The sequence below is a fragment of the Leptodactylus fuscus genome, chromosome 8, assembly GCF_031893055.1.
Source record: "Leptodactylus fuscus isolate aLepFus1 chromosome 8, aLepFus1.hap2, whole genome shotgun sequence".
Lineage (NCBI taxonomy): Eukaryota > Metazoa > Chordata > Amphibia > Anura > Leptodactylidae > Leptodactylus > Leptodactylus fuscus.
The window spans coordinates 76,944,608-76,972,389 of record NC_134272.1 but is presented as its reverse complement, the minus strand read 5'-3'; the positions used below and the strand labels follow the sequence as shown (position 1 = coordinate 76,972,389).

The window sequence follows — 27,782 nt, the reverse complement described above, 5'->3', positions numbered from 1 at the left end:
TATAACCTGCAGATAGGACACTATATACAATCTGCTCCTCCTGCTCTATAACCTGCAGATAGGACACTATATACAATCTGCTCCTCCTGCTCTATAACCTGCAGATAGGACACTATATACAATCTGCTCCTCCTGCTCTATAACCTGCAGATAGGACACTGTATACAATCTGCTGCACCTGCTCTATAACCTGCAGATAGGACACTATATACAATCTGCTCCTCCTGCTCTATAACCTGCAGATAGGACACTATATACAATCTGCTCCTCCTGCTCTATAACCTGCAGATAGGACACTGTATACAATCTGCTCTATAACCTGCAGATAGGACACTATATACAATCTGCTCTATAACCTGCAGATAGGACACTATATACAATCTGCTCTATAACCTGCAGATAGGACACTATATACAATCTGCTCTATAACCTGCAGATAGGACACTATATACAATCTGCTCTATAACCTGCAGATAGGACACTATATACAATCTGCTCTATAACCTGCAGATAGGACACTATATACAATCTGCTCTATAACCTGCAGATAGGACACTATATACAATCTGCTCCTCCTGCTCTATAACCTGCAGATAGGACACTATATACAATCTGCTCCTCCTGCTCTATAACCTGCAGATAGGACACTATATACAATCTGCTCCTCCTGCGCTATAACCTGCAGATAGGACACTATATACAATCTGCTCAGCTCCTCCTGCTCTATAACCTGCAGATAGGACACTATATACAATCTGCTCCTCCTGCTCTATAACCTGCAGATAGGACACTATATACAATCTGCTCCTCCTGCTCTATAACCTGCAGATAGGACACTATATACAATCTGCTCCTCCTGCTCTATAACCTGCAGATAGGACACTATATACAATCTGCTCCTCCTGCTCTATAACCTGCAGATAGGACACTATATACAATCTGCTCTATAACCTGCAGATAGGACACTATATACAATCTGCTCTATAACCTGCAGATAGGACACTATATACAATCTGCTCTATAACCTGCAGATAGGACACTATATACAATCTGCTCTATAACCTGCAGATAGGACACTTTATACAATCTGCTCCTCCTGCTCTATAACCTGCAGATAGGACACTATATACAATCTGCTCCTCCTGCTCTATAACCTGCAGATAGGACACTATATACAATCTGCTCTATAACCTGCAGATAGGACACTATATACAATCTGCTCTATAACCTGCAGATAGGACACTATATACAATCTGCTCTATAACCTGCAGATAGGACACTATATACAATCTGCTCTATAACCTGCAGATAGGACACTATATACAATCTGCTCCTCCTGCTCTATAACCTGCAGATAGGACACTATATACAATCTGCTCCTCCTGCTCTATAACCTGCAGATAGGACACTATATACAATCTGCTCAGCTCCTCCTGCTCTATAACCTGCAGATAGGACACTATATACAATCTGCTCCTCCTGTATAACCTGCAGATAGGACACTATATACAATCTGCTCCTCCTGCTCTATAACCTGCAGATAGGACACTATATACAATCTGCTCCTGCTCTATAGGTTGTTTTTCACAGATAAGACATCATGTTTAATATGACAGATTTCCTTCACCTTTAAAGAGGACCTTTCATGAGTTGGGGCACATATGGTTTTATATACCGCTGGAAAGCTGACAGTGCGCTAAATTCAAATCGGCTTTCACGAAATGTGCGTTCCTCCCAGCTCACACTGTACAGCGCAATAGGCGCTGCTATGAAGAAAGGCGTTCCTGTCTGACCGTCAGGAACGCTGTTCTGATGGTGAAGAGCTACATTAGCGGTAACGATAGCTCTTCATCCGGGGCACAGATCGTGAACGCCGATCGTGTGCTGAATTCATTGCACTGTCGGCTTTTCAGCGATATATAAAACCACATGTGCCCCAACTCATGAAAGGTCCTCTTTAAGGATTCATCCAAATTGTCTGGGTAACTGCACTATTTTAGTGACAACACCCCAATATATTTCCTATATTAGTTCCACGTGGTCTTCTAGTTCTTGGCTTCCTGTCATTTGTAGTTTAATTCCAGTGGATATAAATCATTTAACCCATGTACAGAGTTGTGGGTGAGTTTATGGATCCTGCGCCATCTTTATATTGGGCTCAGCTGACGTTGTAATTCTGCCTGTGATGGTGAGGAGATGACAGATGAAAAGTGATCTCTACAGAACAGGAAACCTCCGCCTGTTTGTAGTACCAGTGCTCATTGTGAAATCTGTTTAATGTGTAAAGAATTCTTTGGAAAATTAGGGGGAAAAAGCACCAAAAATTAGAGGTTATCAGGTGAGGGAGAGGTGAAACAAAAAAAAAAAAAACATACCCACCTCTCCTTGGCACTGCAGTGGCTGCTGCCTATTTGGGCGCGCTCCTTGCCTTGGCCATAGGAGGAGCCCTGGTGACATGCACAGGACTCCCAGCGTGCAGTGGTGGTCACTAGAGCACCAGTCTTCTCTAACCGCCCCTTTAAGTAGTTAGATAACACAACCGAACAAAATATAAACCCTTAAGGGGCGTTCACACTACCGTCATTGTCCGACAGGTAGTGTCCGCTCCTAGTGTCTGTTCAAAATCTGGCACGGACATTAGGAGCGGACACTAGCTGTGTCTGTGACACTTGTCATTCATTTAAATGGCAATCGGGTGCGTTCTTTTGCACTCCGTGCCCTTCCTTCACTGTCCGCTTGCAAAGATGTCCGACTTTTCAAGCAGACAGAAAAAACCTACATGTCGGGTTTTTCTGTCCGCTTGAAAAGTCGGACATCTTTACATGCGGACAGGAAAGGAAGGGCACGGAGTGCAAAAGAACGCACCCGATCGCCATTTAAATGAATGACAAGTGTCACGGACACAGCTAGTGTCCGCTCCTAATGTCCGTGACAGATTTTGAGCGGACACTACCTGTCGGACAATGGCGGTAGTGTGAACGCTCCCTTACTTACATGCTCTGCCTAATTTTCAGCCTAGGTATCACTCTCTCTAGATATACACCATGTCTGATCTCAGTAGTCCTCCAGATTATAGATGCTTCGGTAGTCAGTGACTACTTCAGACCCTTCAGCGCAGTCGCCGGCCTCCTGTTGCGGCTCTTTGCCGCCACAAATGGCGGTCCTTCTTGTTGCCGTCATTTCTAGGGCTGCCTAAATCTTCGTATTTTTGGGCATCCAGTTTTTGGATAAGTTTTCTGCTAAAATGAACCCAATTGTCTCTTGTTTTTTCTGCCTAATTTGTCGGCCTAATCTGGCATGAAAAGATTGCTTGTCAGAACATCTGGTGGCCCAGCCTAACCCGGGAGCCGGGCAGATGATGTGCCCGCCTGTGATCTTTGTCTCGGCTTTGGGCGACCTTTGTGTGAGGGAGACTCAGAAGAAGTCAAAAGGGGTTTCTCACCTTGTTTGTGCCATCGGAGTTCTCAATGCGCATTTTAATGATGTCATAATTAACTTCCTTGATTCCAGCTCCTGTCATCTGTCTTCTGGAAATGTGAGAAAATGTGTCTGAAAGGTCGACATATGGGCTTCATACAATCGATTCTGCCGAGAAATTAGCAAAATGTTAATTTAAGGCTCCTTAAGAAACATGTAGCGTAAATCATATGCACGCTGCAACGAATAACACGTTCCTGTCCTGCCGCTGGTCTGCAATTGTCTTCAGGTTGATAAAGCAGTTGTGTTTTTTTTCGTAGGTGCGGCATACGCTTTTTTTTTTTTTTTTTTTTTTTTTTTACTAACACATGCTTGACTTCACTCTAATAGTAAAAACCTAAACCAAGACCCATGATGGTCGCTCAGTGGGGGGCCTTGTTGCCGTGCTGTTCTTCCTTTTCATTTTTTCTGATTTTGATCCTAAATTTGCATGCTCCTGGTTTCTGAATAGAATGACAGAATTTCAGTGAACGCTGACACATGGTGCAGCAATAGCTCAATCCATTCAGGTGAAGGGGGGCTGAACTGCAATACTAGGCCTAGTTCCTATGCAATGTATGGTGCTGTGCTAGGTATGCGGTGAAGAGGCTACAGCGCTCGCCTGTACACGGCCGTCTACAATCCAATAAAATAATAAGTCCTTAAATGAAACGAGATACTTCGCTGTGGTTACAAATGGTGAGGAGCCCATTATATATCCTGCACTGATCTATATCCATCATTCAATGACTTCAGGAGATACAGGACACCTAATTCATGATCAGTGCTGAGACTCAGACAATAGTCTATATAGTTATTATAGCACCTTTGTGGAGGGTCCCTGGTCCCCAAAGGTGCTAATATAGAGCGACAGAAGTGATCCTATAGATGGACAGCAAGGAATAATAATAATAATAAATTTTATTTATATACTGCCAACATATTCCACAGCGCTGTACAATTTGTACGGATCTGTAGGGAATACATATACAGAATGTAAGATATCAACTCTGTCATATCATATCAATAAGACACGATTGTGTGGGGGGAAAAACATGTCCTATTACAGGTAGGAGTAATATTAGTGTCATCTATGGCGGTTTATTCAGTACTTCTAATAGGGGTAATATTAGTACTAGAGATGAGCGAGTAGTATTCGATTTGAATACTCATATCGGTCGAATACCACGCAGGAAATTTCCATTGAATTCAATGCAAAAACCTCCTCGTGCTCCTCATCCTGCTACTTCCGGAACTTGGAGGATCCAAGGTGTCGAACCTTGGTTTCAATGGAAAGCGGAACAACATTCCCGTTTTTTCCCATAGACTATAATAGGATTCGATATTCGAACGAATACTACTCGCTCATCTCTAATTAGTACTGTAGGGGGCGGTAATGAGAGTACTATTGATGGGGGTAATATTAGTACTTGGGGGTAGGAGTAATATAACTACTATTGGGGGTAGGTGTAGTATTAGTACTGTTAGTGGGGGTAATGGTACCATTGATGGCGGTAATATTAGTACTGTTGATGGGGGTAATATAAGTATTATGGTCGCAGAGTAATATTAGTTCAGTTGGCGATGGGTAATATTAATACTATTGATGTGGGTAATATTAGTACTACTGGTGGTAGGAGTACTATTAGTACTGTTAGTGGGGTAATATTACTATTGATTGGGGCTGTATTAGTACTCTTGGTTTATACTATTGGTGAGGGTAATATCAGTAGTATTGGTCGTGGCGGTAATATTAGTTCTGTTGGCGACTGGTAATATTAATACTACTGGTGACTGTAATATTAGTACTGATTGGCGGTAGAATTGTTGGTGCCATTGGTAGTAATATCCATACCATTGGTGGTAGGAGTAATATTAGTACACCTAGTAGGGGTGAGATGAATACTGTTGGGGTTATTAATATTCACAATTATTCTGTTATTAATTTGTACAATGTTTGTATCAATTCCTCGGAATTTTCCACATCTCTGCTTGCTGCGGCTCAATAGGAGTGAATAAAATGCTGTCCTTGCCACGAGCTGGCCGCAGAGGTGCCCGGCTTGTGACCGTAGCTATCAGATCTGTGCCCCGCACCTCTACGCCTAGGACGGGACCATGAAGATTCTGACAGCAAGCAGAGATCTTGAAAACCAAAAGAACCGGACCAGGCATTGGCTTTATTTTCGGCTGGGGTGGGCCGGTGATGGTACTGTCTCTTTAAATAATCAGTCTTCGCAGTGTCACGCTCTTTGATTTGGCGAGGCAGGAGACTTGCATGGCAATAGCCACTCGATTTCCTGACGTCGCTGCCAATTATCTATCATGTTCTCCCATCTGTGAGTGTATTTTATCAGATGGGATACTTGGGATACGTCCAGGATAGGGCAACATGGATGGCGCTCAAACCGTATCACTTGGAAAGTGAACGCCGAGGCGCGGGGCTTGTCATTAAATAGATAGAAAAGAAACTGTTTTCTACAGCTTTTCAGAGCACAGTCACAATATATATGCGGACCTGTAAGACCTGCCAGTTACACAAGACTACAATCTCATCCTCTCGCCTGATACGACGCAAGGATCGGCTCGATCTCTGGCAACGCTGTCGACGTACGTGTTACAGATGTGACAGCGATGACTGAGAGGCCGCTATATGAAGTGATGACACTCCTTCATATAGGTTGGGCCTATAGAAGTGCTCAGGCAGAGCTGCCGGGTTCATGATTAGAAAGCCATGAAATGACAGGTCTCAATCTCACCGATAGTAGGGGGAGCGGGAGCCGATCATATGCCCAATAGCACCAGCGTAGTGTCAGAGGGGCAGTTACTAGCATAAGGGCTAATTCACCGGAGGCCGGGCCGAGATTGTCCTCATTATGCCGATCACACGAGAGACGTCTATAACCTCATTAAAGTCATTAAGGACTTAGGAAAACTAAAAGTCACACCTTTGTATTCCCACGTGCCAATCCCATATTGTTTGTCTAAAAGAAAAAAACCTCAAACTAGAAAAAAAACACATCGTACAAGTGAATATCCATGTTCTAACCATATGGCCGCCCCTCTGAGAGGTAATAAAGGATTGGCGTCGGCCATTTCTTTTGCCTGGGTATGCATTACAGAATAGACATGTTATGGTTGTAGGAAAGGAAAAATTAAAACTGGAAAATGCTCTTTAACTTTGGGTCATTACTACACAACCGGCACCCCCACTGATCAGCTGATACACATAGAATGGAACAGGAAGCAGATAGCTCTGTTCTCTGTGTAGTGGTCAAAGCGGGTACTGCAGATGAGTTCCTATTCACATTAGTGCACCTATTTCATCCATATGGGGCTGCTTGGTGTTGTAGCCTGGAAGACCCCTTTAAGAATTGAATTTGTAGAGAATATTCCTACCATCTGCTCCTTCAGGTTTCAGTGTCTTCCATAAGGATGATGTCCAGTCTATATTCAGTTCTCTGGGGTCACATGGGTTCTGGGATATCAACCCAAATTCTAGTAAGTGATAAGTCTGTATACAGTGATATGGCAGACACTATGTACACAATAGGAAATAAATCTGACGTGTTCCCAGGCGCTGTGTCCTCTCCGCAGACCCTCGTATGACCTATCTGGGTCTATTGGTGTATACGGATGTCCTGGAGAGACTCCTCCTATGTACCAGAGTATATGGCCGACAACAAGGCTGTGGAGTCAGAATCAAAGAAGTTACCGATTCTAGTTTCATATTAAAAATAATTAATAATAATAATAATCCAGGAATTTATATACAGTATAATTGGTTTGTTATATAATTATTTTCATATAATTTCAATCACTAGTTTTTTGGGTTTTTTTTGAACCTTACAGCTTCTGTCTAACCATGGTTGTCAGTAGAGATGAGCGAGTACTGTTCAATCCAATACCTCCCAGCCATAGGTATTCGTGTAAGCGGCCGAACACCAAGGGGTTAAGCGCATCGAGTATTCGATGCGTTTAACACCTTGGGTTTCGGCCGCTTACACGAATACCTATGGCGGGGAGGTATTTGATCGAACAGTACTCACTCATCTCTAGTTGTCAGCCATTGATGAAGGAGTAAAATGGAATAGTCGGGGTCAGTGAATTGGCGTTCCGAATGACAGCGTGTAATACCTCGATTTCCCTCTAGTGGCCGCTGTTGGTGGAACGCTTCAGTAGAATAATGTGTTTGCTGTAGGTGTCGGGATCTAGACCCGCGATGGCCTCTTGATGGGTGTCTATGATGAGAATAATGAATGTGAGTGTAGTATAAAGTTCTGTAATATCTTTATCACCTCCGTCCCTATAGCTCACTTTGTATATTTAATACTCGCTTCCCGTTAACCAAGCGTGATCCGTATTTTGGACCCGGACCTTCCTGAAGATATCGGGTTTGCCACTGACCTGGTTTCCAGTTATTGACATTGGCGGTTTTAATGACCGTCCTCGCCGAAGTTAATTTTCACGTGCCGCTTCCGGAGCCAAAGGTTCCGCTTGCGAAGGGTTAAAGCCGCGGGAAAGAATTCATTTCCACTTTAATGACCTAGCCTTGCTGGGCTTGGACAATGGGGAACATGCTTCTGACTTGTACTCCTATTGCCAATTAACACCTCCTATAACAGGTTGCCTGGGCTCGGCGTTGAAGCAGACGCAGTGGCGGTAGTTTACATGCCGCTTGTTTTTCACACTACTTGTTTAATGCTCACAAAATTAAAGCATTAAAAGGATGGCTCCTCCAGTACGAAATAAACATATCATCCTCCGGCCCTGGACGTATACTTATATATTTTATAGGATTTTTTTCCCCCCTCCTTGTTATAAAGCCCGACGCGGAGAAATGTAAAGATTCTAATTGCTTTAAAGTTTACGGTCTGCGGCGCCATAGCCCAACGCACTGCGGTGCTATAGCTCAACGCACATTCTATCTATATATTTTTTTTTATCCTCATTATCCGGGCATGGTTTTATCCTTTGACTTTCACGTCTTTTAAGACCTTTTCTGCCTTCTTAAAATAGTCCCCCTGTAAACGAAAGCCTAAAGTCATAGAAAGGACAGTCGTGGGAAAAAAAAAAAAAAGCTAAAGACCAACCCGGCGCTGCCTAGAGAAAAATACAATAAAAAAAAAAGTGTAATTTTCATTGTAGCCCTTGTTAATATTCATTACTTTGTAGCTTTATTTACAGCACACAGTTCAGCGTCGTCTTACAGCTTTCTTATCAGTCGTTTTGACTCTTGTTTAATCAGCAGGTATTTAATAAACCTGGCTAAGTAAGTGATAGAAGTTCACACTAACAGGAAGGTGAAGTAAAACGGCTAATAGTGTTAATAAATTTGCTAAAAGGCCTGAGCAGATAACACATTAGGTTTGTGCTGTTACCATCTCAAATGCCTTTTGTAGCACTTTGTCAACAAGTACTGCCCATGTGAAAAAAGACGAGCCGGTGCGCCGACTTCAGCCCAATCCCTTTTTTTTTCTCTCTTTTTTAATGACATACTTATAAAAATTAGTTTATTTCTTATGGGTGGTAAAGCCTTTGGGGTGTGAATTGATCTCGCTTTCTGTGGAGCGGAGAATACGAAGGATGAGAATCTGTAGGAGACGCTGGGTGCAAAAATTCTAGAGGAAAACCTAGTGACTAGAGATGAGCGAGTACTGTTTGGATCAGTCGATCCGAACAGCACGCTCCATAGAAATGAATGGATGCACCTGGTACTTCCACTTTGACGGCGGCCGGCCGCTTAACCCCCCACGTGCCGGCTACGTCCATTCATTTCTATGCGAGCGTGCTGTTCGGATCGGCTGATCCGAACAGTACTGGCTCATCTCTACTAGTGACTATAATAGCGTGTAGGATACAAAATGATCCAGTCCGCACTCCAGAGATGACCTTTTTTCTAAAATTTAACCTTTAATTTTCCATACGTAAAAATGGGCAAATCCAGTACAAACAAAAAAACGTGACAGTGAAGACACAAAAGTGTTTTAAAATCCCATCATTCGAGACCTGGCTGACGCGTTTCCGGGTATGCTGTACCCCTTACTCATAGCCTATGGCTATGAGTAAGGGGTACAGCATACCCGGAAACGCGTCAGCCAGGTCTCGAATGATGGGATTTTAAAACACTTTTGTGTCTTCACTGTCACGTTTTTTTGTTTGTACTGGATTTGCCCATTTTTACGTATGGAAAATTAAAGGTTAAATTTTAGAAAAAAGGTCATCTCTGGAGTGCGGACTGGATCATTTTGTATCCTACACACTGTTGATTATCCCAGGAGTCCGGGATTTTTCTGGCCGTGCACCCGGAAGATTTGACCACCACATGAAAATTCGGTGAGCCACTACTTTATTTTTTTTGTTTATTCAATTGACTATAATAGCACCTGTTAGTACTTGGATTGTAGTGGGCAAACTTTTTGAATGTATCCCCTACTGTGATACTTTATAGTCTTGTCCTCTTCTTGGCACGCTAGGTTCACATTAGGAACTCCGTCCCAGATTCCACTTAAGGGTTAGTTCACACGCAAATAACGTGTGGCTTATTTTGGCACCGGAAAAAAAAGCTTCCTAATTAGGAAGCTTTTTTTTGGACCTTTCCAAGCGTTTTTTTTTGGAGCTTTTTTTTGTTTGTAAAAACAGCTTTAAAAAAAAAAAAAAAAAAGCCAGGCTGTTTTCCCCTCCTGTAAAGTGAATGGGCTGAAAAAAAACGTGTCGCGGTTTTTTGCCAAAAAAAAAAAAGGCGCGTCGTTTATTTTTGCAAAAAAACGCACGGTTTTCGCCTCCCATTAACTTCTATTGCTTTCTTCAGGCGGAAAACGCCTGAAGAAAGGTCATGTCGCTTCTTTTTCTCTGCTAGCAGTCTACATAGACCACTATTGTAAAGGGGCTGATTTTGAAGAGAAATCCGCTGTCAAAATCGGCCTCTTTGCCCCCCGTGTGAACTAGCCCTAAAATCGGTAGAGCTAAAAGTCCTGTGCTTTTCTCTCCACTGGTTTAAGTATAAAAATGGTTGAAACCTGGTGGACCCCACTATAGTCTTCATGTGTAACCGCTGTAAAGTGGACTTGGTCTTCGTTTATCACGGCCATCATTTGGATCTGAAGGAAGGAAACCAGAAAGCTAGTGTAAACGTCTCAGGCCGTCTCAGGTTCCGGTCCAAAATATAGGTAGCTGCGACTGGATGCCGGTGCAGTTGCGCACTCCGCTCCGGATTAGGCCCAAATGAATGAGCCTAGTCGGGAGGAGGGAGTGTCTTCAGATGGATTCACGACGCAACTCCACCTGAAAGAATGAGCAGCGATAACAAACCGCTCCCGGAAAAAAAGACCTGACCGGCTCCCATTGATTTCAATGGGAGCTGTCTTTTTGGTTAGGATTTTGAGGCAGATACAGCCTACAAATCCTAACCAAAGTACCCCGTGTGAACCAGGCCTTATTCTGACTCTTGCTTCAACGTCTGACAACCTTGGTTAGATATTTTCAGTAAGGCTGTGTTCCAACGGAGGAATTTGCCGTGGATTTTGCCCCCAAATCTGGAGCAGAGTCCTCCCGACTTGATTCCCGATTCCATGGCTCGAGACTCCCTGCTAGTTAGGCCCATTAGTCCGGGGCTAATCAGTGGTCCCATGGAATGATAGACCGCAGCGACAATGCCGGCGGTGAATTCTTCTTCATTTTCTGCCATATGAACATATCCTTTGGCTCCTCAAATTCTCAAATAAAGCTATTGTTTGACTTCATGTAAAATTGACAATACAACAATTTTTATAATAGTGACTAGCTGGTACCCGCGACTTCGTCTGCGGTGATTGTAGAAGTGGGTATATACAGGCGCGGGTAAGGTTTTCGTACTGTGTATAAGGGACGGGATATGAAATGTAACTTTGTATCTTTTTGTTGCTGTAATTCTGAGAATACGTGAGACTTTTGTGTTGAAGTTACTTTATATTTGAGCTGCTATACGGTGTTGTGAGAAACTTTACATAGTGACTTTGGGACAGAAGTATTTGAAGTTAACCCTTTCCGCCGATGGCATTTTTGGATTTTCGTTTTTCGTTTTTGACTCCCCTCCTTCTAAACCCCATAACTTTTTTATTTCTCCGCTCCCAGAGCCATATGAGGTCTTAGTTTTTGCGGGACAAATTTTTCTTCATGATGCCACCATTATTTATTCTATATATTGTACTGGGAAGCAGGGAAAAAATTCAAAATGGGGTGGATTTGAAAAAAAAATGCATTTCTGCGACTTTCTTACGGGCTTTGGTTTTACGGCGTTCACTGTGCAATCAAAATGACATGTCCCCTGTATTCTGTGCTTCGTTATGATTCCGGGGATACCAAATTTATATGGTTTTATTTACATTTTGACCCCTTAAAAAAAATCCAAAACTGTTAAAAAAAATTTTTTTTCGAAAAGTCGCCATATTCCGACAGCTGTAACTTTTTTATACGTGCATGTACGGGGATGTATAGGGCGTCTTTTTTTTGAGGGACCGGGTGTACTTTGTAGTTCTACCATTTTCGGAAAATGGTATTGCTTTGATCACTTTTTATTCAAATTTTTATCAGAATCAAAACAGTGAAAAAACGGCGGTTTGGCATTTTTGACCATTTTTCCCGCTACGGCGTTTACCGAACAGGAAAAATATTTGTATAGCTTTCTAGAGCGGGCGATTTCGGACACAGGGATACCTAACATGTATGTGTTTCACAGTTTTTAACTATTTCTATATGTGTTCTAGGGAGAGGGGGGTGATTTGAATTTTTAATCCTTTTTATTTGTTTGTATTTTTTTTAAACTTTTTTTAAACTTTTTTTTTTGCATTTATTAGACCGCCTAGGGGTATTGACATGGGTGGGCGGTGTCGCGGATTGTCAGAGCGGTGGGGGTCGGCAAATATGGCTGCTCCGGGGCGTTAAAGAGAGCCTCCTAGAGTATCATTAAGGTGAGGGGCAAAGTGGTAAAATATATGTATATGTGATTGTGTGGGGTTAGGGGCGAGGCTGTAGGGGGTAATATGAATTTTGTGGCTTGCTATGGTCCAAAGTGTGTGAGATTGCAGAGATGGTGGTGTGAGTTTGGGTTTTGTGGAGGTCCTGGCACAAACGTATGTGCGGTATTGTGACGAAAAGTAGCCTATTGCGCAATCGGGTGTATTAACTATGTTTGTGGAAAATTTCAGCCAAATCGGTCGAGCGGGTTTTGCATGATTGAGGAACAAACATCCGAACATCCAAACTCACAAACCCACAAACTTTCACATTTATAATATTAATAGGATAACTGTATTACATTATTTAAAACATTTTTTATGAAGTTAGTCAGTTTTATTTATTTCTGTATATTTTTTCCACCACTTGCACATGTGCTCCGCATAGGGGACATATTAGTATTTGATAGAAGTGTAACACATAGTCGTAACTTAGCTCCTATAGAGTTTTATGGGCATAGTGGTGACCATTGCCCCCATGGACCCCTGATGCTTCCCAATTCCCCATGTTGGTCTCTACGTCCAGGAAATGATGCCCAACCCATCACTACTGAGACCATCGCCGCAGTGACCAGTCTTTGGTTGAATCGCCGTTTTCTCTGTGTTGGGAGCCGTGAGAAGGTGTTGGAATGGTAGAGATTGGGGGATCATTGAGGTGGATACCATTATTATTTTTGTTTATGATTTTTTTTCTGGATAAAAAAAAAATATACCCACCCAACCCCTAAAAGATTTGCTTAACATATGGGGGGTTGGAACACACTTTGTCTGCTGATCCATCGGATGGAATGGAAGTGACTTGTGCCGCCATACTGTACTGCCACGCTTGGCTTATCCATTTCAATGGAGTCTTGGCCTATGGTCATGTTTGTGGTCGGGTGATACATTAGACTTTATCCAGTAAAGCTCTCGATGTGCCATAGAGTTACATTAGACAACCCCAATGTAGTATCTTTTTGGCCTTCGGCAGGACTCTTATTCCATTGACGGTATATAGTGTACATCTCAGCAATGTGATATCTGTGGAGGGGGAAAAAACAGTTTTACAGATCACTCCTTGGGTCCATTTTAATACTGGGGTGTAAAATCTAAATCAAAGTCCGTTTTAGATAAAGTCAATGTTGGGAAATGGTGAGGGCATCCATTCCCTGGGGTGTGCCCCCAACAGGAAAACAGTTACTGACTCCGACTCCAGCTTCAGAATAAAAGGACTACAATTATTAATTATAATATTCAGTTATTGATATTATTATATTTACTGTCATAGGAATCAAACACTGGATTAATTATAGAGTTATTGTATAATGAGATGTCTAGTGATTGATTCCTATGACTATGTAAAAAACTACACATCTAATCCTATCCTTGTTTGGATGTTTGTTCCGCTTTCACGGCGCAACGCCCAAACAGATTTCAATGAAATTTCGCACATACCTAGAATGGCACCCGGAAAAGAACATAGGCACATCACAATCCCCGTATGTTGCCGATTTGACTCTCTGTGAGCACCGGATTTCAGTCCGTGTCGGCTGAAGGACCTGAGATGACGTCACCACGTCAGGCGCGGGGCTCCGATTGGAGCAGGCCACTGAAGGGGTGGAGCTATACAGCCACAATCCGGAAGAAAATGGTGTTGCGCATGCCGGCAGCATAGCTGGAGCCCGGCGTGCGGCGTGGACTGGTGAGTCCACCGGGGGGTCGGAAGGGTAGATGGAACTGTTCTGAACTCCCGCAAACCGCTGTCTTCCTGTGCCACGCGTCGCTGCACGGTCTCCCAACCCTATGCACCCCTGTGACCTCTGCACACGGGGAGCCTGGGGTTGCAGGTTCGGGTGTGGAGGTTGTTTTCAGGAGGTCAAAAACAGGTCACAAGGTGGGGGTGGTATGTAGTAGGGGGGGGGGGAGCGAGGGCATGGGGGAGCAGGTAGGGAAAGAAGTGGGGGGAGGGGGGGCAAGGGCAAGAGGAAAGGTAGTAGGCTGACGGGGCGCAAGGTGGGGGTCCATTGGCACACTGGTGTTGGACAAGCCCACAGGGCAAAGGCGGGGGGGGACACGGCACTGCAGGTGGGGCACGCAAGGGGTGAGGGGGCCGCGGACGAAGTTGCGGGTGTAGCTAGTTCTATAATATTAATAATCAAGTGATGGATTCCTATAATGGTAAATATATAACAAACTAGCTGGTACCCGCGACTTCGTCTGCGGTGATTGTAGAAGTGGGTATATACAGGCGCGGGTAAGGTTTTCGTACTGTGTATAAGGTATGGGATATGAAATGTAACTTTGTATCTTGTTTTTGCTGTAATTCAGAGAATACGTGAGACTTTTGTGTTGAAGTTGCTTTGTATTTGAGCTGCTATATATACGGTGTTGTGAGAAACTTTACATAGTGACTTTGGGACAGAAGTATTTGAAGTTAACCCTTTCCCGCCGATGGCATTTTTTGATTTTCGTTTTTGACTCCCCTCCTTCTAAACCCCATAACTTTTTTATTTCTCCGCTCCCAGAGTCATATGAGGTCTTAATTTTTCCTGGGACAAATTTTTCTTCATGATGCCACCATTATTTATACTATATAATGTACTGGGAAGCAGGGAAAAAATTCAGAATGGGGTGGATTTGAAGAAAAAATGCATTTCTGCGACTTTCTTACGGGCTTTGGTTTTACGGCGTTCACTGTGCAACCAAAATGACATGTCCCCTGTATTCTGTGCTTCGTTACGATTCCGGGGATACCAAATTTATATGGTTTTATTTACATTTTGACCCCTTAAAAAAAATCCAAAACTGTGTTAAAAAATTTTTTTTGAAAAGTCGCCATATTCCGACAGCCGTAACTTTTTTATACGTGCGTGTACGGGGATGTATAGGGCGTCTTTTTTTGCGGGATCGGGTGTACTTTGTAGTTCTACCATTTTCGGGAAATGTTATTGCTTTGATCACTTTTTATTCAAATTTTTATCAGAATCAAAACAGTGAAAAAATGTCGGTTTGGCACTTTTGACCATTTTTCCCGCTACGGCGTTTACCGAACAGGAAAAATATTTGTATAACTTTCTAGAGCGGGCGATTTAGGACGCGCGGATACCTAACTTGTATGTGTTTCACAGTTTTTAACTACTTTTATATGTGTTCTAGGGAAAGGGGGGTGATTTGAATTTTTTATCCTTTTTATTTATTTATTTATTTATTATTTTTTTTTTTTACTTTTTTTAAACTTTTTTTTTGCATTTATTAGACCTCCTAGGGGTATTGACATGGGTGGGCGGTGTCGCGGATTGTCAGAGTGGTGGGGGTCGGCAAACATGGCTGCTCCGGAGCGTTAAAGAGAGTCTCCTGGAGTATCATTAAGGTGAGGGGCAAAGTGGTAAAGTATATGTATATGTGATTGTGTGGGGTTAGGGGCGAGGCTGTAGGGGGTAATATGAATTTTGTGGCTTGCTATGGTCCAAAGTGTGTGAGATTGCAGAGATGGTGATGTGAGTTTGGGTTTTGTGGGGGTCCTGGCACAAACGTATGTGCGCTATTGTGACGAAAAGTAGCCTATTGTTTAATCGAATGTAGTGACTATGTTTGTGGAAAATTTCAGCCAAATCGGTGGAGCGGTTTTTCCGTGATTGAGGAACAAACATCCGAACATGCAAACATCCAAACACACAAACCCACAAACTCAGAAACTTTCACATTTATAATATTAATAGGATTCTACATCTAATAAAAGAATATTAATAATTCTATAATATTATTAATAATCCAGCGATAGATCCCTATGACAGTAAATGTGTAACAAACTATCCATCTAATTCTACAATATTAATAATGTCCAGTTTGTTAGATATTTACTGTCCTAGGAATCAGTTGACAGATCATCACCATTTCAGCCACTGAACATTTATGACGGAGTCGGAGTCAGGCTGTGGAACAATAGGAGTCGGGGTTGCTGGTTTGCCTTACCGTCCTGTTTCATGAACCTGAATTGCCTATTATTGTGAATGGATACCTGAAAAATCGGATCCCATACGAGATGCAAATTGGGTGTGAAAAACACGACTAAGACTCGTCCTCACATGGCCTTAGATCACTTTCCTTGCTGCGATCGCTTCCTTTGCACCGCTTTATTATCACATTTATTTAATGGGTTTTAGTTATTTTCCAGCATGTGAGAAGGACCTTGCAGAATTAATTGACCCCATCAGAAAAATTAATAAAATGTAATATATATATATATATATATATATATATATATATATATATATATATATATATATATATATATTAATCTGGATTTTTCCAGTCTCTCTTTCTGTCAAATAAAAGATAGTAGGGAGTAGAAATGGGTCCTGAGCATGGGAGGACTGAAATGACTTTCTCTGCTCTTCCCAATTACATTATCATGATATCATCATTATCCTGGGCTGCGAGTTAGTGGAAGCCTCGGGAGAAGACGCTCCAGGTTTCAGATTGTTTCTACCTCCTGAGTGAAGGCTGTGATTATTGCCCTGCAGGCAGGTCAGTGCACTGGATAACACTTTTAGACAGTTAAAGGCAGATTGTCGCAGCTATACCGGGAGAGAGAGATCAGTCAGATCGATTTTCGAGTGTCTTGTAGCTGACCTTTCGCCAGAAAGCAGAAGAATTTAACTTTCTTCTCCTTTGCTTATCTTTTTGCTTCCTTTTATAATCCCCTTTACCTGTAATTTATCATCTGAATGAGGAGGTGCTGAACATTTAGGGCCGTAGCAGGAAAAATCGCCTTCGTTTTTTAGGTGGGTATTGAGTTGACCATTAGGGTATGTCCACACAGGACAGATATGCTGCAGATTTTACAGGTATCTACCAGAAATCTGCAGCAACTTAAAGGGATTCGACCATTAAAAATCCATTTTTTTTCTTGTTAAGATGTTGGAATAGCCTTAAGAAAGGCTACTCGTCTCCTACCTTTAGAAATCGTCTCCGGCCCGCCGTTCGGTAGAAATACCGTTTTTTTACCGGTATGCAAATGACTTCTCTTGCAGCACTGGGGGCGGTCCACAGTGCTCAAACAGCAATGGAGGCGTCCCCAATGCTGCAAGAGAACTCTCTCCAGTGACTCCTCCATCTTCAACAGCAACCGCCTCTTCTGTCGTCTTCTTCCGGCTGGGAGTTACACTCCGACGCCTACGCAGTCGGCTCTGCCATTGAGACGCAAGCAGAGCTGATGTGCTCATGCGGCCGGAGGCCGCTTTTGCGCTCATGCGCAGTACAGTCCTGTAGTTCTAACAGTCTCCGGCCGGCATGCGCACTCGCCTCTGCTTGCGTCTCAGTGGCTGAGCCGACTGCGTAGGCGTCGGAGTGTGACCCCCAGCTGGAGGCATCACTGGAGAGAGTTGTCTGGCAGCATTGGGGACGCCCCCAGTGCTGCGAGAGAACTCATTTGCATACCGGTAAAAAACAGTATTTCTACCGAACGGCGGGCTGGAGACGACTTCTAAAGGTAGGAGACGAATAGCCTTTCTTAAGGCTATTCCGATGTCTTAATGAGAAAAAATTGATTTTTTTTTAATGGTACAATCCCTTGAAAACCACAAAATAGGGTGCTGAAGATTTTCAGCCTTCAGTTTAGCCATTGGAGACCACAACGACCAATCCTGTGTGGACATGCCCTTAAAGTGGAACTCCAACAATACTTTAAAGTATTGTCCATGTCAGGGCAATTTGAGACTTGAAACCATATGATAGAGGAGAGAAGCTGAGCTCTGTGATATATGGGGTTGTATAATAGGAGGAGAGAAGCTGAGCTCTGTGATATATAGGGTTATATGATAGAGGAGAGAAGCTGAGCTCTGTGATATATAGGTTAAATGACAGAGGAGAGAAGCTGTGCTCTGTGATATATAGGGTTATATGATAGGAGAGAAGCTGAGCTCTGTGATATATAGGGTTATATGATATAGGAGAGAAGCTGAGCTCTGTGATATATAGGGTTATATGATATAGGAGAGAAGCTGAGCTCTGTGATATATAAGGTTATATAATAGAGGAGAGAAGCTGAGCTCTGTGATATATAGGATTACATGATAGAGGAGAGAAGCTGAGCTCTGTGATATATAGGGTTATATGATATAGGAGAGAAGCTGAGCTCTGTGATATATAAGGTTATATAATAGAGGAGAGAAGCTGAGCTCTGTGATATATAAGGTTATATAATAGAGGAGAGAAGCTGAGCTCTGTGATATATAGGATTACATGATAGAGGAGAGAAGCTGAGCTCTGTGATATATAGGGTTATATAATAGAGGAGAGAAGCTGAGCTCTGTGATATATAAGGTTATATAATAGAGGAGAGAAGCTGAGCTCTGTGATATATAGGGTTATATGATATAGGAGAGAAGCTGAGCTCTGTGATATATAGGGTTATATGATAGAGGAGAGAAGCTGAGCTGTGTGATATATAGGGTTATATAATAGAGGAGAGAAGCTGAGCTCTGTGATATATAGGGTTATATGATAGGGGAGAGAAGCTGAGCTCTGTGATATATAGGGTTATATGATAGGGGAGAGAAGCTGAGCTCTGTGATATATAGGGTTATATAATAGAGGAGAGAAGCTGAGCTCTGTGATATATAAGGTTATATGATATAGGAGAGAAGCTGAGCTCTGTGATATATAGGGTTATATGATATAGGAGAGAAGCTGAGCTCTGTGATATATAGGGTTATATGATAGAGGAGAGAAGCTGAGCTGTGTGATATATAGGGTTATATAATAGAGGAGAGAAGCTGAGCTCTGTGATATATAGGGTTATATGATAGGGGAGAGAAGCTGAGCTCTGTGATATATAGGGTTATATGATAGGGGAGAGAAGCTGAGCTCTGTGATATATAGGGTTATATAATAGAGGAGAGAAGCTGAGCTCTGTGATATATAAGGTTATATAATAGAGGAGAGAAGCTGAGCTCTGTGATATATAGGGTTATATGATAGAGGAGAGAAGCTGAGCTCTGTGATATATAGGTTATATAATAGAGGAGAGAAGCTGAGCTCTGTGATATATAGGGTTATATGATATAGGAGAGAAGCTGAGCTCTGTGATATATAGGGTTATATGATAGAGGAGAGAAGCTGAGCTGTGTGATATATAGGGTTATATAATAGAGGAGAGAAGCTGAGCTCTGTGATATATAGGGTTATATGATAGGGGAGAGAAGCTGAGCTCTGTGATATATAGGGTTATATGATAGAGGAGAGAAGCTGAGCTCTGTGATATACACTCACCGGCCACTTTATTAGGTACACCATGCTAGTAACGGGTTGGACCCCCTTTTGCCTTCAGAACTGCCTCAATTCTTCGTGGCATAGATACAACAAGGTGCTGGAAGCATTCCTCAGAGATTTTGGTCCATATTGACATGATGGCATCACACAGTTGCCGCAGATTTGTCGGCTGCACATCCATGATGCGAATCTCCCGTTCCACCACATCCCAAAGATGCTCTATTGGATTGAGATCTGGTGACTGTGGAGGCCATTGGAGTACAGTGAACTCATTGTCATGTTCAAGAAACCAGTCTGAGATGATTCCAGCTTTATGACATGGCATTGCATTATCCTGCTGAAAGTAGCCATCAGATGTTGGGTACATTGTGGTCATAAAGGGATGGACATGGTCAGCAACAATACTCAGGTAGGCTTTGGCGTTGCAACGATGCTCAATTGGTACCAAGGGGCCCAAAGAGTGCCAAGAAAATATTCCCCACACCATGACACCACCACCACCAGCCTGAACCGTTGATACAAGGCAGGATGGATCCATGCTTTCATGTTGTTCACGCCAAATTCTGACCCTACCATCCGAGTGTCGCAGCAGAAATCGAGACTCATCAAACCAGGCAACGTTTTTCCAATCTTCAATTGTCCAATTTTGATGAGCTTGTGCAAATTGTAGCCTCAGTTTCCTGTTCTTAGCTGAAAGGAGTGGCACCCGGTGTGGTCTTCTGCTGCTGTAGCCCATCTGTAGCCTCAAAGTTCGACGTACTGTGCGGCGTTCAGAGATGCTCTTCTGGCTACCTTGGTTGTAACGGGTGGCTATTTGAGTCCCTGTTGCCTTTCTATCAGCTCGAACCAGTCTGGACATTCTCCTCTGACCTCTGGCATCAACAACGCATTTCCGCCCACAGAACTGCCGCTCACTGGATGTTTTTTCTTTTTCGGACCATTCTCTGTAAACCCTAGAGATGGTTGTGCGTGAAAATCCCAGTAGATCAGCAGTTTCTGAAATACTCAGACCAGCCCTTCTGGCACCAACAACCATGCCACGTTCAAAGGCACTCAAATCACCTTTCTTCCCCATACTGATGCTCGGTTTGAACTGCAGGAGATTGTCTTGACCATGTCTACATGCCTAAATGCACTGAGTTGCCGCCATGTGATTGGCTGATTAGAAATTAAGTGTTAACGAGCAGTTGGACAGGTGTACCTAATAAAGTGGCCGGTGAGTGTATAAGGTTATATAATAGAGGAGAGAAGCTGAGCTCTGTGATATATAGGGTTATATGATAGAGGAGAGAAGCTGAGCTCTGTGATATATAGGGTTATATAATAGAGGAGAGAAGCTGAGCTCTGTGATATATAGGGTTATATGATAGAGGAGAGAAGCTGAGCTCTGTGATATATATAGGGTTATATGATAGAGGAGAAGCTGAGCTCTGTGATATATAGGGTTATATGATAGAGGAGAGAAGCTGAGCTCTGTGATATATAGGGTTATATGATAGAGGAGAGAAGCTGAGCTCTGTGATATATATAGGGTTATATGATAGAGGAGAAGCTGAGCTCTGTGATATATAGGGTTATATAATAGAGGAGAGAAGCTGAGCTCTGTGATATATAGGGTTATATAATAGAGGAGAGAAGCTGAGCTCTGTGATATATAGGGTTATATGATAGAGGAGAGAAGCTGAGCTCTGTGATATATATAGGGTTATATGATAGAGGAGAAGCTGAGCTCTGTGATATATAGGGTTATATGATAGAGGAGAAGCTGAGCTCTGTGATAGGTTTATATGGATCAGGATTTCCTGGTATAGCAGAGTATCAGGACTCCTAGGAGAGACCGTAAGAGTCCTGATCACCCCGCGCACACACTGACTGACCGCTAGCTGTTCACACACACGTCTCTCCTGGCTTTATTGCTGTCCATTAGGCTGAGTTATATTATTGCAGGACACCTCAGTACCTTGTATGTGACCAGATGAAGCAGAGCTTAGTCTTCCTCGCCTCATTGTACATATCACGGAGGGTCGGATTGTAAAGATGCAAAATTCATTTTGTTTAAAATCACTCAATCATCCACGGTTCACAATAACCTGGCATTCACACCACCACAAGATGTGATTGAGTGAATTGGGACTCTCTAGAAAGCTGTGTCCCTGTGATACCTCCTATTGTATATCATGTGCTGGCCATGATCTGGGTGCGGGCATATGAGTTTTCTTACCTATATTTTTCTCTCTTTTCTAGGGTCCCCCCACCGATGCCCCCGCGGTGGACACAGCCGAGCAGGTGTATATTTCTTCTTTAGCATTGCTTAAAGTAAGTATCCAGCTCTTTATATACTCGTCTCCCCCAACCCTTGTGACCGTTCTCCAGACCCTTTCCCTGATTCTGTGTTGATCCTTGAACCTCCTTACCTCGCCTACTTCTTTGTGTCAGTGTCTTCTCATGGTTTGCCTTCTAGAAGGTGTAGCCTGAAAGGGAATTTCTCTGTTGACATAAAGATGGTGAGAGATTAGAAACAGCGCCACTTCTGTCTGTTGGTTGTGTCTGGTATTGTTTGCTCATTTGAGTTGCAATAACAGAAAAAAACTAAAGGATAAGAAATTTCTGTCTCTGGATGAAAGGTAACCCTGGCCATTGTCTCTGCACCTTTTAGGGTCCATCTTGCACTTTTTAAATACCCTTTGTTAAAGGGATCCTATAATTGGATACCATTTTTTTCTCACTAAGTCGTAGGAATAGCCTTAAGAAAGACTTTTCTTCTCCTACCTTTAGATGTCTGCTCCGCGCCGCTGTTCGGTAGAAATCCCGGTATTCGTCTGTATGCAAATGAGTTCTCTCACAGCACTGGGGGCGTCCCCAGTGCTGCGAGAGAACTCTCCAGCACCGCCTCCATCTTCCTCTAGAACACCCTCTCCCTGTGTCTTCTTCTGTCCTGGGTTTCAATCTTTTAGGCCTCGAGCAGAGCCGACTGCACATGCCCACAGCCACAAGAAAATAACCGCTTACACCAGCTTACTATGTAAGTGTCCATTTTCTTGTGGCCGTGAGCATGTGCAGTCGGCTCTGCTCGAGGCCTAAAAGATTGAAACCCAGGACAGAAGAAGACACGGAGAGGGCGTTCCAGAAGAAGATGGAGGCGTTGCTGGAGATTTCTCTCGCGGCATTGGGGACGCCCCCAGTGCTGTTTGAGTGATGAGGCCCGCCCCCAGTGCTGCGAGAGAACTCATTTGCATACCAAGGAAAACCTGGATTTCTACCGAATGGCGGCGCAGAGAAGACATCTAAAGGTAGGAGAAGAATAGCCTTTCTTAAGGCTGTTCCTACGTGTTAGGGAGAAAGAAAAGGGCATCCAATGATAGGATCCCTTTAAAGAGGATTTTGATGTGGAAGGGGGCACCTCTGATTCCTCCGTGTGGACATTGTAAGTGTGGTCAGTCAGTGGCAATGCAGAAAGCCCAGTAATGGCATTTGGTGACTTCCTTATTCTCCTGTCAGGTTTATGATAATAAGGAATCTGGTGCATGCTACACTAAGGGAGAGGCTGGCACCCTGCTCATACAGTGCGCCAACATCAATACCCCCGTGCACAACATGCATAATGTAGCCAGAATGTCCATGTCGCACGCCAAGCTGACTGTGAGCTCTACACAATATGATCTTTTTAACTCTTTAATAAAAATACCTCATTATATAATAAGAATAATGTTGGGTGCGACACCCCATGAGAAGGGGGGGGGGGGGGGGTCACGGAGATGAATTGCATGCTCCAGTTAGGTAGAAGGTACTTGCACTCTGTTAATGCTTCTTTCCTCATTGCAGATGCTCAAGCATGGCCGGGCCGGGGTCCCCATGGAAGTCATGGGCCTGATGCTGGGAGAGTTTGTGGATGACTACACAGTCAGAGTCATTGATGTATTTGCCATGCCCCAGTCTGGAACTGTAAGTCCTTTTACTGCTTAAAACATAAAGTGCATCTGTTTAATAGTTAATTTTATACTGAAAGCAACGGCAGGAAGATGGTGCAATAGAATAGTCAAATATGCAAGGCCTTGTCTCCAGTAATAGCAATGAGCAATAGCAAAGAGTATACTGTAAGGGGTCAAGTGGCCGATAAAAAATGGTTTATAGGAGGGTAAATGAGTTCCTTGGGATCATACACTGTGACTTTAAAGGGGACCTTTCACCTCTCCTTTAAAGGGATCCCATCATTAAAATCACATTTTTCTTTCGATCACGCATAGGAATAGCCTTAAGAAAGGCTATTCTTCTCCTACCTTTAGAGGTCTTCTTCGCGCCGCCGTTCGGTAGAAATCTCGGTTTTCGGCAGTAGGCAAATGAGTTCTCTCAGTCTCCAATGTTGCGAGAGAAATCTCCAGCGCCGCCTCCATCTTCTTCAGGAACGGCCTCTCTGCGCGTCTTCTTCCGGAGCTGGGTTAAAATTTCTAGGCCTTGTCAGAGCCGACTGCGCACGCCCGTGACCACAAGAAAATGGCTGCTTATTCAGTAAGCGGTGTAAGCGGCCATTTTCTTGTGGCCTGTAGGTATGTGCAGTCGGATCTGCCCGAGGCATAGAAGTTTGAACCCAGCTCTGGAAGAAGACGCGCAGAGAGGCCGTTCCTGAAGAGGATGGAGGAGGCGCTGGAGATTTCTCTCGCAACATTGGAGACGCTCCCAGTGCGAGAGAACTCCTTTGCATACAGACAAAAAAACCAGGGTTTCTACCGAACGGCGGCGCAGAGAAGACCTCTAAAGGTAGGAGAAGAATAGCCTTTCTTAAGGTTATTCCTACGTGTTAGGGACAAAAAAAATTGATTTTAATGATAGAATCCCTTGAAGTCTAGTTGTTTGGTAGATAAGCCGTTGGTGCAACATGGCTGCTCACCTCCATCTGACACCCCGATACCGCCGTTCCTTGCTGTCCTCTACTTCGTGTTCCATTCCGATACACAGTAAATGCATCCTAACCCGATCACTGGATGGCATTATCGGCCAGTCACTGAATGCTGAGATGTCCTTTTGGTTTTGGATGCATTTCTTGTATTGGAATTAGGGATCGGGCAGGGTCAGAATTGGGTAGCGGGTGATCATTGGACGTGAGCGACCATGTTATATAGGAACAGAATGTGTAATTCTGAATATCCAGAATAAGTCTTATCATAGAGACTCCAGTTCTAAAATCATTTTTCACTGGGATACACCAATACACTGCTGCTACCAGTAGAGGGAGCTCAGGACAACGGTGGCAACATCATCCTGTTTTTTATTTTCTTTATTTCTATAACCAGGTATAAAGATGAATATATATATATTTATATATAATTATATTTGTATTTTATGACATTATGGGTTGTGTTACATGACATTTGCAAGTTTGTACTGTTGGTACCCTGACCCCAAAAGTGCTGCCCTTTAGCACAAGTCTCTGGGGTTGCTGTGGAGTCAGTAATAGATTCTGTGCTTCTTCGGCAGCCCTTTCCATAATGCCATCGCTAATGTTTGGATTGGCCTTACTCATAACTGTGTAGGCTTTCTACAAAACTGTCATGTTTGTCACAAATTGCTCCATTTGCTAATTAACTTGATTTTAGAAGATGATTCCGGCTTCCTTTAACAGTTTTGTGTCTTGTTTTGTAACAGCGATAACCCTTTACTATTAGATATCTGAACAGCTTGGATTGCAACTTTCATTCCATGCTGCAAATATTGAAATAAATTGTGCATATTCCTCATTTTATGCACATTGCAAATCTTCAGGAAGAGAAAAATTCATTATCCGTTAGGCATTCCCACGAGGATGAACATAAAGATGTGAAATAATTGCGAGTGTTTGTATTTTTTAGGGTGTTAGTGTCGAGGCCGTGGATCCCGTGTTTCAGGCTAAAATGTTGGACATGTTGAAGCAAACTGGAAGGTAAGACTGATATCATTGTGTGTGGTGGTTTCCAGTAAATGATAATATGTGATCTGTCATTTACAGGCTTAGATACAAGATGTGATACCTATAGATGTGCCCATGGTGAGAAAGGTTTAAAGGGAGTCCTGACACCGCAAACTGGCCGAGTATGCTGCAGATGGGGAGAACGGTGGGATCATACCTGGGGTGATGGTCAGATAGACTGCGTGAGAAAGAGATCCATGTTTTAATGCCCCCGGTGCTATAATTGCAGGTGCATAGGAGGTGGCCCCTTGTCATGTGCCGCACCCAGGAGGTGGCCCCTTGTCATGGGCCGCACCCAGGAGGTGGCCCCTTGTCATGGGCCGCACCCAGGAGGTGGCCCCTTGTCATGGGCCGCACCCAGGAGGTGGCTCCTTGTCATGGGCCGCACCCAGGAGGTGGCCCCTTGTCATGGGCCGCACCCAGGAGGTGGCCCCTTGTCATGGGCCGCACCCAGGAGGTGGCCCCTTGTCATGGGCCGCACCCAGGAGGTGGCCCCTTGTCATGGGCCGCACCCAGGAGGTGGCCCCTTGTCATGGGCCGCACCCAGGAGGTGGCCCCTTGTCATGGGCGGCACCCAGGAGGTGGCCCCTTGTCATGGGCGGCACCCAGGAGGTGGCCCCTTGTCATGGGCGGCACCCAGGAGGTGGCCCCTTGTCATGGACCGCACCCAGGAGGTGGCCCCTTGTCATGGGCCACATCTAAGACATGGCCCCTCAATGTGTGCCACTTCTGCTCTATTTGCTTGTAGACTCGCACTCTTCTCTCTCCTGTGCGACGACTCTACTGCCGAATCGGGAGCCAAGAGAGGAGTCCAGTACGGAGCACCCTGAGGACTGTACATGAAGGTGTCGCCTCCTGGAAACCTGCGATCACAGCTCTGGGGAAATTAAAATGTTGATTTTTCTCAGTCTTGAAGTCTTCATGTCCGTGGTCCAGAGTAGACAGACTGTTTGTAAAGCCTATGGAAGGAATATGTTTGGCATGAGCCAGGCCCACAGAATGGACAGAAATAGTCCCCTGATCCCCCTCCCCCCCAGACTCGCAGCAACTCCCATCCCCCACACACCACAGCCTTTGCTACTACATGGTTATGTGTATAGGCCATAAGAATATCACAGGTCAGCTAGGGCACTGACTAAGCACAGGGTTGTCTTCCTTCACCATTTTGTGTTTACAGATTTGCTGCAGGACTATGTGTTTCCCTGGTTACAGACTACAGACAGACACTGTGTAGTCTGACCCTGTCATGTGGTGTTTTACGTCACATAACACCATGTTTTGTCTGCCATCCGTTGCCGCAGTAAGATCTGCAAAGGTTACATACAACCAAACAATGTCCTGTCTGCATATTCCATATATTTCCCCAATTTTATAGATTTTGAGCGTCGTCCATTGTAAAAATTACATTAGACTTGGCATACAACTTCCAGTCATTCCCTAAAGGGACAATCCATCCACCTCTGCTGTCTAAAGGGGTTGTCCGAGATGTTAGAAAATACATCTGACGCGTCTCTAATATCCCCTGCCCCCGCCCCAAAGCTTTGGAGGATCTTAATTTACAGAAAATCAAATGCTGGATTAATGGAAATGTAACGTGGTTTGTGTTTTGGCTGCAAGAGAATTATACGAGCAGAATTAATAATGAATTGAAAAGGGACCCAAATTTATTACACGGAGACCCTGCACAGGCTGCAAATACCAAGACAGGGTCACGTCTGTGTTGCAGTGTTCATCTATGGGCCAAGGTTTTCCTCCATCAAAAAGTAAAAAAAAACAACTTTATAGATAATTCCCCATTCTAGTTAATGGGGTCTGTCGGCCTTCATTGGGCCTGTTTGTACCTTCTTCAGGCGCTAATGTGAACGTGGCATAATTTATGGATCAAGTCCAAGGTAAAGACCGTAACCCATTTATGCCTAGCGTTCCATTATTAGAACTCAAGAGCTTGGGGTTAACACCATCATACCTTTATTTTGGAGTTAGGAAGTGCAGCCTTATAGATTGCAAAAGCCTTTCGGTATATGCTGGGACTTGTAGTTCTTGACACTTCCTCTCTAAGGCTAAGGCCCCACGTTGCAGAAACGCAGCTTTTTTTTTGTTGCGGTTTTTTAAGCCAAATCCAAGCGTGGATTGAACAGAAGTGA

At 43.7% G+C, this 27,782-nt stretch overlaps 1 protein-coding gene across 1 annotated transcript in view; it reads left to right on the top strand.

The window, feature by feature from the left end:
- Positions 1–27,782, top strand: part of PSMD14 (proteasome 26S subunit, non-ATPase 14) — a 68,176-nt gene that overhangs the window by 11,947 nt on the left and 28,447 nt on the right. The window contains exons 3-5 of the mRNA XM_075284506.1: positions 21,942–22,013; positions 23,520–23,639; positions 25,541–25,611. Of these exons, the coding sequence (XP_075140607.1) occupies positions 21,942–22,013; positions 23,520–23,639; positions 25,541–25,611 (263 nt within the window). The remainder of the gene's footprint in view (positions 1–21,941; positions 22,014–23,519; positions 23,640–25,540; positions 25,612–27,782) is intronic.